The 12,356-nt window shown below is 43.0% G+C and overlaps 1 protein-coding gene across 4 annotated transcripts in view; it reads left to right on the forward strand.

Moving 5' to 3' along the window:
- Asxl2 (ASXL transcriptional regulator 2) overlaps positions 1 to 11,524 on the forward strand; it is a 153,798-nt gene extending 142,274 nt beyond the window's left edge. For all 4 annotated transcript variants that reach the window (XM_013155917.3, XM_063231340.1, XM_063231344.1 and 1 more), the window contains 2 exons: positions 1,292 to 2,006; positions 4,878 to 11,524. In XM_013155917.3, coding sequence (XP_013011371.1) covers positions 1,292 to 2,006; positions 4,878 to 7,316 — 3,154 coding nt within the window. In that variant the 3' untranslated portion in view covers positions 7,317 to 11,524. The remainder of the gene's footprint in view (positions 1 to 1,291; positions 2,007 to 4,877) is intronic.
- Positions 11,525 to 12,356: the final 832 nt, after the last annotated feature.

Here is a 12,356-nt window from a genome sequence, read left to right on the forward strand (position 1 = left end):
ATGGCCAGGGATTTACCTCGGCGGCACAGGCACCTGCCTGGCATGTGCAAGGTTGTAAGTTTGATCCCCGAAAGAAAAAAAAAAATCTCCCAGATGTAATTAAATGGGTGTCCTCTTAAAAGGTACTCTGAGAGATTCCCATTGCTGAATCAAGACACAAAGCCTATTTTTAAAAGGATATATAGTCTCAATCTGTTTTTTCCCTAACAAAGTCCAAATGAAATCTTAATGAAGATATTTAAATAAATGATAAATAATGGAACTGTTTCATTCAAAGTAGGAAGTAATACCTAGGCTCCTCTTTGGTGGTCTCTCTTCCTTCTGTCTGCATACTATAGCAGCCCTTAAGAAAATTCCATAACTACAGCTTGGAACTAAGGACTGCTGTTTCTTACTTCTAAGTAGTGTTTATTGATCCCTTTCACACTTAATGTAGAATAGATTTCTGTTAAGAGTTTCAGACTGGGGGTAGTGGGACACACTTGAAATCCCCGCCCTCAGGAAGATCTCCAAAGTGTGAGGCCAACTACTCCCTTTCAGAGGTGCAGTACTGATTTTTTTAAGTCACCAGAGGGTTTCGTTGACTCTTGCCTGTTATATAATAGTTTAAATCATTAGTGACTCTGAAAGAGTAGATGGCTTTTAATGAGGCCACACTTCAGAAATCCTAACTGATCTAAACCCCCAGAAATGCTCAGCACCATGTGATCTTGAAATTTTAGAGCTGGATTGAAGCAGGATTCAAACAAGCTTGCCCAAATAAAGCTCAGTGACAACTTCTAGCCTCTGCCAAATACTGACAGCCAGTTTCCTGCTCTCTTAGATCGCCTAAGCCATCGTTTCTACAACTTCTGTGAAGCAGAATTGATCACAGTTCACACCCAGGCTGGATGGGTTTTAGTATTTCGTCACGCCTTTATAGGTAGTCTGTAATACTTACCTCTAGGTGATGTGACCCCTTCATAAGCAGAAGTAATCTGTTAGGGAGCTGTCGTCATGTGCTGTGACATGAACATTATATGAACATTATATGAAATAGTTGTAAAGTCATTAACTCCAGTGTGCAGTTAAAGAAACTGAGGTGCAGCCGACTTGTCACTTAAAACACATGGACAGCTGATATCATAGCCAGGATTGCAGTTACTCTGGCTGTGAAACATTCTTTACTAGCAATAACTGAAATTTAAAAATTATCTAGTAAAAATGTTCGTACGAATTGTCATTTTCTCACAATGCCTTCAGTCACTTGGGGCATTTCTCAACTAGAATATTTTCTTCTCCCATGTTTTAGTTCTGGATTGAGCCTTGAAGATTCAAAGAAATTGACATCTTCCCCCAGTGATCCCAAAGTAAAGAAAACCCCCACTGAGCAACCAAAATCCATGCTTCCTTCAGAGGTCTCTCCTACCAGGACAGACCCAGTGGTTCCCCTGTCAGAATGTAAAGAAGAAGTGGTGCAGATGCCCTCCCGAGTCAGAAAGGAAAAGCATGGAAGCCAGGAAGAGGCACAGCCAAGCTTCCAGTCTCCAGAGCCACCTCTCGCCTCAGCTAGCAATACAAAGGAGCTAAGCATTCTTCCCATCAAGTGCCCAAAGCCTGAAGATGTCTTGGAACAGAAGCCAGTTGCCTCTGCTGAACAGCAGCCTGAGAAAGAAAACCATGTCGCCTCAGCCTCTAATTATCACAGAAGTGAAAGCCAGGAAGTTTTAGTTACATCCCCAAGCAAACCCAAGAGTCCTGGGGTGGAAAAAGCAATAATGAAGCCCACAATAGAAGCAGGTCCACAAGAGACCAGCGTGAAGGAACCTCTGGTAACTCTTGCTGAGCAGAGCCCAGAAAGCCTCAAGAGAAAATCTTCCCTCACTCAGGAAGAGGCCCCTGCAAGCTGGGAGAAAAGGCCGCGTGTCACTGAAGATCGTCAGCACCAGCAGCCATTTCAGGTCTCACCACAGCCCTTTCTTAACAGAGGGGACAGAGTCCAGCTGCGAAAAGTACCGCCTCTCAAGGTAAGGGAGGGGGGAAGTGAAGAGGACAGATGGCCTGAGCACTTACATTTTGGTCACATCTCCCAGATGTCAAGTAAATTGTGGTATGAATGTTGGTGTGCGTCTAGCTGTGATCTTACACAACTAAAATTACTGATGAGCAGGCATGTAGAATTACATTCATTCCTACAGATCTTTCTTGAAGTTGGAATAAGGAACTTCAGTGTCTAATGTTAGACACCCTCACTCTCCCATGCTGTTACTTTTGGATCTTAAGACAGTTACAGAAATTATTCTCTTACATGTCAAAATAAGAGTGCCTTGCTGTATTTCTTAATGCACTGTGGTAGTATCTCTATAACTATCTTAATATATACCAACTCAAACCGGTAGAAGCCCTTCAAAATCCAAATACAGTTTTACTCCTGATCTTGACTTTTATTAACACATGGGCTTATTTTGAATATCAATTTGTAGTTCAGTCATTTAATAAATGCTATTTATTAGCAGTACTGATTTGCCAATTAGGATCCCTTGTACTGTAGAACATTACTCATTCACATTAGTATATAAGTAGAAAAATAGACTATTAAACACTTTCTTCTCTCTTACTCGCTCAAATTAATCCTTGGAAATTTTCTCTTAGTGTCACTTGATGCATTCAGCACCTTTCCTCACTAACATCTTACTTAGTGTTACTAGGTCTGATGTTCTTTGTTTTATTTCTGACATTTGGTTAAAATGTTATTAAAAATTTGTTATCTCTCTAGCTTTGCATTACAAAAACTGAAGTTATTCAAAGTTTAGCCTATGGTTTTAGTTTTTTAATCTTATTTTTTTGTCAGTACTAGAAATTGAGCCAAGGGCTTTATCCTCAGTACCGTTGTCCCCTTTTATAAATTCGAGATTTAAAATTCAGTAAGGAATATTTCTTTCTTCTTCCCTCTCCCTTTTTCTTTCCCTCTCCTTTACTTTCTTCTCTCTCTCTTTCTCTCTCTCTCTCTCTGATGTTGTAGTTTTTATGATAATTTTTACTTAGAAAAATATTAGAAACTTTTCTTTAATAGTATCAATCAGAACTGAGTTGCAGTTGCAGCTTTAAGCAGCAGTAGGTTGCTTTCTGTTTGGTTTTCGGTAAAGTTTGATTACATCACTCTGTGTTCTTTCGGGTAATCCAGAGAGATCCTGGATTAAAAATTTAATCTCACCAAGTTAATACAATTTTACTCTTTTTTTTTTTTTCCTTTGTCTTTGAGACAAGGTCTTGCTATGCAGTTCAGGCTGACCTGAACTTTGTAGCCCAGACTAACCTCGAATTTACAGTTATCCTCAACCTCACGAGTGCTGGCATTACAAGTGTGTGCCACCACACCTGGTTTATATTTACAAATTTCTCCTTTTTTTTCCCTTTAATCTCCCTCCTCATACCTGTAAAAAAGATTGCACCCTAAATTACTTTACTCTTAAACTTGCTTTATTCTTAGACTTAGATCTCACCTGCAAATACAAAGCTTAATGTAATTTACAGCACAGCAAAGCCTTTTAAACAAAATTTATATAGATAATAAAATTTGAATTTTAGTACAAATAAGTTTGTTACATTATATGTATATAAAAGTTTTATATATATAAATCATACATGAGGTAGCTTGTACAAATGAAACCTGTTATGAAAAGTTTTCGCCTGTTTTGATGCTTGTCTTTGATATCAACTATTATTAATGATTTTCAACCATTATAGATATCTATTATGCTAGGTATGGTGTCACATTTAAGACTATAGTCTTAGATACCACTGTTTATCCTTATTTTAGATTCTCTAACTTTCTTGTATTTAATCTTCTAGTTTTATCTATTTTCCCCTATGGTCTCTTCTAAGTGATATTAACAAGGGGAAACAGTTAATTCTTTCTTACCTGTTTCCTGTTTTTAGCTTCTGAAATACAGTGTGCTAAGTATACTATTAGGGGGCTGGGGATTTAGCTCAGTGGCATAAGCACCTGCCTTGCAAGCAGGCGGTGGTGAGTTCGATCCCTGGTACCGATTAAAAAAAAAAAATTGTCATCACCAAGTATACCATTAGGCTTATTACAGTTGGGTGTAAAGTCAGTTTGGGCCAAAGCGATTGAGTATATCTCATAATGTATGGTACATGCACTTTGTGACATCTATTATAATCCCACGCTTGACCTTCAAGTTACAGAGTCAGTCTTTCAGGACTGCCGACCTTTTGAGAAATTAATGAAAAGATACTTAGTGGCCATACTATTCTTAATGTTAGGATTTCCAAAAGGATGGCATGTACTTTTTCAGAGCTTAATAGCTTAATTTTTAAAAATTAAGTATTCTAGGACATCTTCTAACAATTATCTGCTCCCTTTAAACTCAACTAGTAATTAGATCTACATCTCAATGTACTGGAATTAACTATTTTGGGGGGAGTTACAATTTGTAAATTTTGGAATAGAATCCAAAGCATGCTTTTTTCCCCCTTGGCTTTTTGAGACTGTGTCTTGCTGTGTAGTTCAGGCTGGCCTTGAGCTCACTGTGTAGCCCAGGCTGGCCTCAAACCTGCAGTGATCCTCCTGCCTCATCCTACCTCTTGCTGGGATTACACGTGTGCTCCATCACGCCTGGCATTTAAAAGGCTGCACAGATGAATGTAATCCCGGCCAGGGGTGAGAATGACTAATGAACGTGTACATTACCCCCTCTGTTGTGGGAGAATGGGAAGGACCCTAGACACAAAATCATGTTGCTCAGTAATATCCATCATGTGTCATGAGTGCTGTTGTAGTCACATACTCTTAAGATGTAAATGGTAATAAAGTTTCGTTAGTCTTATAAATGAATACTAACCTCTGTTGTTTTTCACTGCTCTGTGTCTTTCAGATCCCGGTCTCCAGAATCTCCCCCATGCCGTTTCCTGCATCGCAGGTCTCTCCCAGGGCTCGTTTTCCAGTCTCCATCACTAGTCCTAACAGAACAGGAGCCAGAACTCTCGCAGACATCAAGGCAAAAGCGCAGCTGGTCAAAGCACAGAGAGCCGCAGCAGCCGCCGCCGCCGCCGCCGCCGCAGCTGCTGCAGCCGCCTCAGTCGGAGGGACCATTCCCGGACCAGGCCCTGGGGGTGGACAAGGTCCAGGAGAGGGTGGTGAAAGGAAGACCACTGGAGGAGGGAGTCCAGGCTCAGACAGAGTCAGTGCACCTGGAAAGGGCCCTACATTGGAACTGGCAGGAACTGGAAGCAGGGGAGGTCCGAGAGAGCTTTTACCCTGTGGTCCAGACGCTCAACCCCAACCTGAGACCAAGAGCCCAGGCCAGACACAGCCTCATAGTGTTTCAGGAGCACAACTACAGCAAACCCCCTCAGTGCCTCCAGCACCTGCCATCAGTGGAGCACGCACAAACGCCGCATCACCAGCCCATGTAGAGAAATTGAGTCATGAAAACCTGGACCCTACCACAACAGCCACAGTGACCTCCCCTAGCCACTCACAGAGGCTCAGTGGTTGTGGACAGGAGAGGGCTCCTTCTCCAAAAGGGCCTGCTGTGATCTCAGGAGCCTCCCCTGTTCATTTTGTGGCTGATGGCACAGTTGAACCCAAAGCATGTTCTAGTAAGAATATACCAACCCCTTTAGCCTCAACAAAGACAACTGCTGTTACTCCAGTGGATGTGGCTCCCTCCCCCTTGACATCTTTATTGACAACTACTACTATAGAAAAGCTTCCTGTACCCCAGGCCAGTGTAACTGTAGCATCTACTGGATCAGCTCCATCCTCAGCTGCTTCTAGCCTTAAAACCCCAGGAACTACTGCAAATATGAATGGACCCATTTCAAGATCAAGCTCCAGTATCCCTGCTAATAATCCTTTAGTTACTCAGCTTCTCCAGGGCAAAGATGTTCCCATGGAACAAATTCTGCCTAAGCCTCTCACCAAAGTTGAAATGAAAACTGTTCCACTGACTCCAAAAGAGGAAAAGGGGGTAGGGCCACTCACAAGTACCACTGGGACAGAGACTAGCACCAGAGAGGAAGTCAGTGATAGACAGCCCCATCCGATGGTTATCCAGCAGCTGGGGAAAACCTTGCAGAGTAAGCAGCTCCCCCAGGTCCAAAGGTCCCCACAGCTGTTTTCAGCTAAGGACCTGAGGGACTCTAGCATTGATACACACCAATACCAAGAAGGACTGAGTAAAGCAACCCAGGATCAGATCCTTCAGACTCTGATCCAGAGGGTTCGGAGGCAGAACGTTGTCTCATTTGTGCCCCCTTCTCAATTTAACTTTGCTCACTCAGGTTTCCAGGTAGAGGACATCTCCACAAGCCAGAGGTTCATGCTGGGTTTTGCTGGCAGAAGGACATCCAAACCTGCAATGTCGGGTCACTACTTACTTAATATTTCCACCTATGGCCGAGGTTCAGAGAGCTGTAGGAGGAGCCAGTCCATAAACCCTGAAGATCGCGTTTGTCTCAGTAGCCCCCCTGAAGGCTTGAGAATGGAATACACAGATTGTAGAAACACAGCAGGGGATAGTAGCAGTGGCAAAGATGATGAAACTGATGAAGAGAGTTCTGAGGAGGAGCAGGACTCAGTGCTGGTGAAGGAAGAGCCCCAGGCCTGCCAGAACTATGGCAAGCATGATGCAAGTTCAGGACCCCAGAGTAGGGAAGCCCCCTCCACCAATGATGGTTTGGCCAACAAAACGGTGAAGGCTGAGGCACCAATGAATGAGCACACCACGCTAAGCAAGGGAAGTTACCTGTTCCCTAGAGGCCAAACATTTGATGAAAAGACCTTAGCCAGAGATTTTATTCAGGTGGCCCAGAAACAAATGGCTCAGGCCGTTAGAGGTAAGGTGATGTGCAGCAGCCCTGAGCTGTTCAGTTCCACTGCTCTTTCTCTGCCTGCAGACAGTCCCACCCATCAGCCTCTGCTCCTTCCACCTCTGCAAACCCCAAAGTTGTATGGAAGCCCCACACAGATAGGGCCAAGCTACAGAGGAATGATCAATGTCTCCACCTCATCAGAAGTGGACCATAGCTCTGCTGTACTAGGTAGCCAGGTGTCTAGCAGTGTAGGTGATGTCATGTCCTTTTCAGTGACTGTCACTACCATCCCTGCTAGCCAAGCGATGAATCCCAGCAGCCATGGCCAGACAATTCCTGTTCAGGCCTTTCCTGAAGAGAACAGCATAGAGGACACACCTTCAAAATGTTACTGCAGGTTGAAAGCCATGATCATGTGCAAAGGTTGTGGCGCTTTCTGCCATGATGATTGCATTGGCCCCTCCAAACTGTGCGTCTCCTGCCTTGTTGTTCGGTAATGAGTCTTGCAAGATACATGCTGCAAAGGAAGGGGGAAAGGTGGGGCTAGCAGGATGTGTTTCTGCATCATTTTGGAATCACAGAAAAAAGGGTGGGTTTGTCTGAAGAGACAGTTAATCAGGAATACAGAGTACAGGTCTTTTACATTTTAGAGGAAGCGCACCTTGTATAGTAAGTCTAAGTCAAGCAAGACTTTGTGAATTTGTGACAAGTTTGCACTTAAGAAATCATGTAAATATGTCACATTTTGTTTTAACATTTTTTCAGTGTTCAGTAATGATGTATTATTCTTTAAATTCTGATGTATGTTTCATTTCATGTGACACTGAAAAGCGGAATGCCATTTGTGGTGACAGGAAGCTGTCTCTCTTTTTTACCTTTCTTGAAACTTAGGGGGAAAAAGGAGTGGTCTGTAAAGAACTGACTGTTCATGCTGATTGTGCCCTTGCAGTCTGGCTGGACGTTATTCTTAGGTTATTTGGCCTTTTCAAGATTTGGATTCTGGGTTTGCTCAGTCCCTTGATGGAACCTTCTTGAGTGAAAGTTTTTCACAAGGTATTAATGTCATGGGCAGTGTTTGTTTCTGACCCAGAAAGCCCTGGCTTGGTTCTTGGCTTTTGGAAACCAGCACCATTATCGTGCCGCGCCCTGCTGCTCCCTAATCCCACCCCCTCATCTAAAGTAATGACTGTGGTCTGCCAAGAGAGTGCCTTTCTGGACCCCACTTTGTGACTATTCTGTGCATGGCGACAGCATTGCAGTAAGACCTGTACAGTTTCTCACGGGGTTGTACAGACAGGTATGAGCAAGCAAGGGTCAGTGACGGTGCATTGGACAGTGTCACTGGACAGGGAAGCAGAGCTGCAGAACTGTCAAACCCAGTGCAGAGAACTTTGGAAGGGATGTAGTGCTGGCAGCCAGGTATTGTGTGTTTACCTCCGCTCAGCCTGCTGTTACACAGTCAGCTGTTGTGCTAGAAGAACTCCTTAGTGGCTTGTTGGCTGCTTCTGGTCAACTTGCTTTGATCTCCAAGGTGTCTGAGGAGTAAGTAGTAGTCTCACTAGATCTTACACGTGTGTGTGCACAGACATGGTGCAGGGCACTGCTGTTTTTGAAAACCTGTCCACTGTCACAGAATTCCTGTTCTCTGCACTAGGGATGTCTGAGGTAGAAGGACTTCAGTGAGTGGCTAAGGGATTGTCTAGCAAGGAAGGAAAGTTAGTTCCTAAATTTCATGGAGCTTTTTATTCTTTTTAAGTCCTCCTCTGATGATTAAAAAAAAAATTTCAAATACGTACTTTTTAGGTCACGATTAAAGAACTTTTTTTAAAAACCCTACAGTTGAGCTAGGTATAGTGGCTCACGCCTGCAATCCCAGCACTTGGGAGGCTGAGGCAGAAGGATCGCTGTGAGTTTGAGGCCGGCCTGAGCTACATAGGAAGTTGAAGACAGCTTGAACTGCATGGTGAGATCCTGCCTCAGAAAAACCCAAAAAATAAGTAAACTCTACAGTTTCACCCAAATTTGGTGTTGAGAATGTTACTGTACACATTTTTACTTAGTTCTCCTAATTTGAGGTGTGTATAGTATTAGTGCACCAAGGTGCAGTTTTGTTTACACATAATATTCTAGGTGTGAGTCTTACAAAATTCAGAACAGTTTAAAATGTTTATTAAGTCACATTCCAGACCAAGAGAAAGGCGGCAGGAATCTGTGGGGCCCCTGTCTGCATTCTGCTGCCTGCCCCAGCCCACCACGCACTCTCTGTTGCTTTTCTGCCGTGTCTGCTCCAGACTGCATAAGCAGCTCCAGTTTCTTATTTTTCTCTGGCCATTTGTTGTGGCTTAAGGCAAATACAGAATAACTGGGTTCCAGTTTCAGCCAAGACAATATGGTGGCCTTCAATCTTCCCCTCCTCTCTCAGCACATACATAGCTAAGAGATTAAAAAGGCTTCGAGCATCCGGGGATAAGTTCTCCAGTGAAGGACCGGTAGGAGACTGACTAGGGTTGCCCAGCTCCCAAACTTTGATGCCTTGGGTAATCCGAGGGGGGTTATTGACAAGCCTGTTGGTTGCCATGACTATAATCCCAGCCTCAGCTGTACAAGACCCTGCCTCAAAAAAAGAAGTTGGTGAGGAGAACTTCCCTGCCCCGTCCCTTTGCTGCACCCCTGACTGCTGAGTGCAGCCCTGTGCCCAGAGAGTTCCGTGTTCTGGAGTTGGCCCTGTGCTGCACAGCAGTCACCAGTTTGGAGTGATGAAGGGATTTTTCTGCTTCACGACTACTGGAAAGGCTTTCCTCTGTGTTCCTTTATCTGAGAAGGAAAGGGTGTACAGGACGGTGAGGGCATCGGGTTTTCATTCATCAGAGAAGAAATTTCATGGTGCCTCTTCCTCAGTCCTGGCCTTGCAGCTAGGTCCCAACCTTTGTTTTTCATGTGATTCTCCCAAACAGTTCCCAGGAAAATACTTGCATTTAGTTGTACTTCAGAAACAAATGGCCATCTAGATGTGTTGCTTCAGACTTGGCAGATGAGAGAATACATCTTAGATTGGCGGCCAGTTCTCAGTCCACTTCATTTGTTTGAAGTCAGTAGTTTCAAGTAGAAAGCCATTCATTTTGTAAGCTGAACAGAAAAAAAAGTGGCCCTTTAAATTGTTAGAGTGTGGTTCTGTAATAACGTGAGAGTGAGTTCTGGCTTAGTTGTTTTACCTTTAAATTCATCCTTAAGTGCTGACCAACTGTTAGGGCACTGGGTGGCACGGCAGCCGCGTCTGAGGGATGTGCTTCTGTGCGCGCTTCCAGCCTTCTGGTTCCCTCCCCCCAGCAAGGGTGTTCGTGATGGACCTCTCATTCTGATTTATAAATGTTCTACGTGGTGTAGTAAACAGTCCCTGAATCCTAAGATTTTGGATTATTCAGAATTCTGCATCCTGTTAAGCAGAGAGGAAAGCCAAGTAACGTGGATTTGTTTGCCCTGCTTTAGTTCCTTTGCCCCTGTGTGGAAAATCCTGCAGCTATCCGTGGTATTCTTGTAACATTTCTGAGGGTAAGAGCTGGCCAGTGGGAAGTTTGCCTTGGAGTGGGGAGAAGTAAGCTTCCGTTGGCTGGGAAGACGCAGTTGGAGGTATTTTAGAGCTTATCTCAGATTTAAATAAGTCGCCAAAGGAAGACCTCATTGCCTTCCAGGTGAGGTGCAGTGTCCTACATACTAATCACTTCTTACTGCCTTTTTCGGCCTTAGAGATCCTTAAAGAACTCTTTGGTTAAATGATTAGCCATAATGAGAGGTCTCTGGTCATCATACTGCTATTTATTTCTAAAATTCACTGTCAGCAGTGCCAGGGTCGCTTTCTCTTCAGTGTCACATCAACATCGTTCCGAGGAGGGGAAGGTCTCCCCATCGCATTAACGCCGGTGTATTAGGTAAACCCCTCGGCCCAGGACGAGTCTCAGCTTGTTTTATAGAATTGTCCAAAGAGACTGAGGAACATGATGACAGGCAGGGTCCTCTCCTTCATGTTTCGATACCTGCACACCTATTGAAAGAAAACAGTAGGTAAGATGTTTCCTAAAGTTGAAGCAATAGCTTCTTAGAGTCTTGGTTACTTTATTTTTTTTAATGCTTTACATTTGATACAACTATTAAAGATCAATTTTAAATATAGCTTTCCAGTAATATATTTTAAGTAATAATATATTTTAATATCTATGTAAAAGGTGACAGTGGAAGACTTTAAATTTCTCACATATGGTTTATGTAATGTAAGACCACACTATTAAGGTACACGTTGTTTCAGAGGAAGTTGCCCTAAAGATACTCAGATTATTTCCAAAAAATGCAATAATGGGGATAGTTTTGGGGTTTATTTTTTATTTTAAATGGAAATTGACTTATTTACCACAAACTATTTTTTCCCTCTGGCTATAAGGTTTGTACAGACTGGTTTGGTAAATGCTAAACTTTTGTGTCTCTTGCCTTTTTCAAGGAATTGTTAACATTGGAATTGAGGGTATGTACAGAGAAGTTGGTGTCAACACCATTTAATATGACATATTTTTTCACAAATATAGAAAAAATCATTTTACATAAGAATTTTAAGTATTTGCAATAAATATATGTATATAGATTGTATGTATTCATATATTATTTTTCATTTTATTATTGAGTAAAAGATAATTAAAAGTGACATTAAAACCTTGGAGTTTTTGGTGAATCTTGAGGTCTGACATACACCTGAGAGTGGTGGGGGAAGGTGTCACAGACCCTGTGGAAGGGACTAGAACGGGGCTGGGTGACAGGGCAGTGCATCCCTTCCCAAACTTGAGCAGAATTCTTCTAGCTCCTTGTTTGCCCCCACAATCTGTTTCCAAAAGTGAAGAAAATGGGAGAGTGTTACTGGAGAAGTGAAACCACAGGGGAGTCTCACGTGTATTCGTTACTCCTTCTAAACAGGTAAGGAAATGCTTCAGTGGAGGGATGGATTGGTTTTCTCCGTAGTGACTGATTTATTAGTAGGCATTTGCCACTGCCACTCTCCAGGCCTGGCATATGTGAGGAAGTCATCTGTTGAAGGTACAAAAAATACGATTTCTGTTTCTCAGTTCTTCTCTGAGAGGTGAATTTCACAGCCACAGTTCCAGTCATGTCCTGCCAGACTAATGGAGAGACTGCAGGTGACTGTGAAGGGAATGACCTGTGTTGATTAGATTGTCTCCGTGTTTGACACTTGAACTCCCTGGTGTCAGAGAAGTTTCGGAAGTAAAGACTGAGCCAAGTGTTAAGAGAGGCTGGTTGTAGTCCCACACCTAGGTCACTAACTTAACAGAACTCGTCTGGTGGCTGTAAAATACTTGGTTTTAGAATATGTTGGAGCAAAATTGGATAGATGGTCTTTGGAAGTCAAGGTATATGGCCTCTTTAAACATGGATAATGTATGGATTTCTTGATGACAAAAGGAAAATTGATATAGTCAGATTTTCAAGAATATGAGACAGGGTCTCACTGTAGTTCAGACTGGCCTTCAACTTACGAT

The sequence above is a fragment of the Cavia porcellus genome, unplaced genomic scaffold (genome assembly GCF_034190915.1).
Source record: "Cavia porcellus strain 051 isolate PalLab524CR breed Dunkin Hartley unplaced genomic scaffold, mCavPor4.1 scaffold_1, whole genome shotgun sequence".
NCBI lineage: Eukaryota > Metazoa > Chordata > Mammalia > Rodentia > Caviidae > Cavia > Cavia porcellus.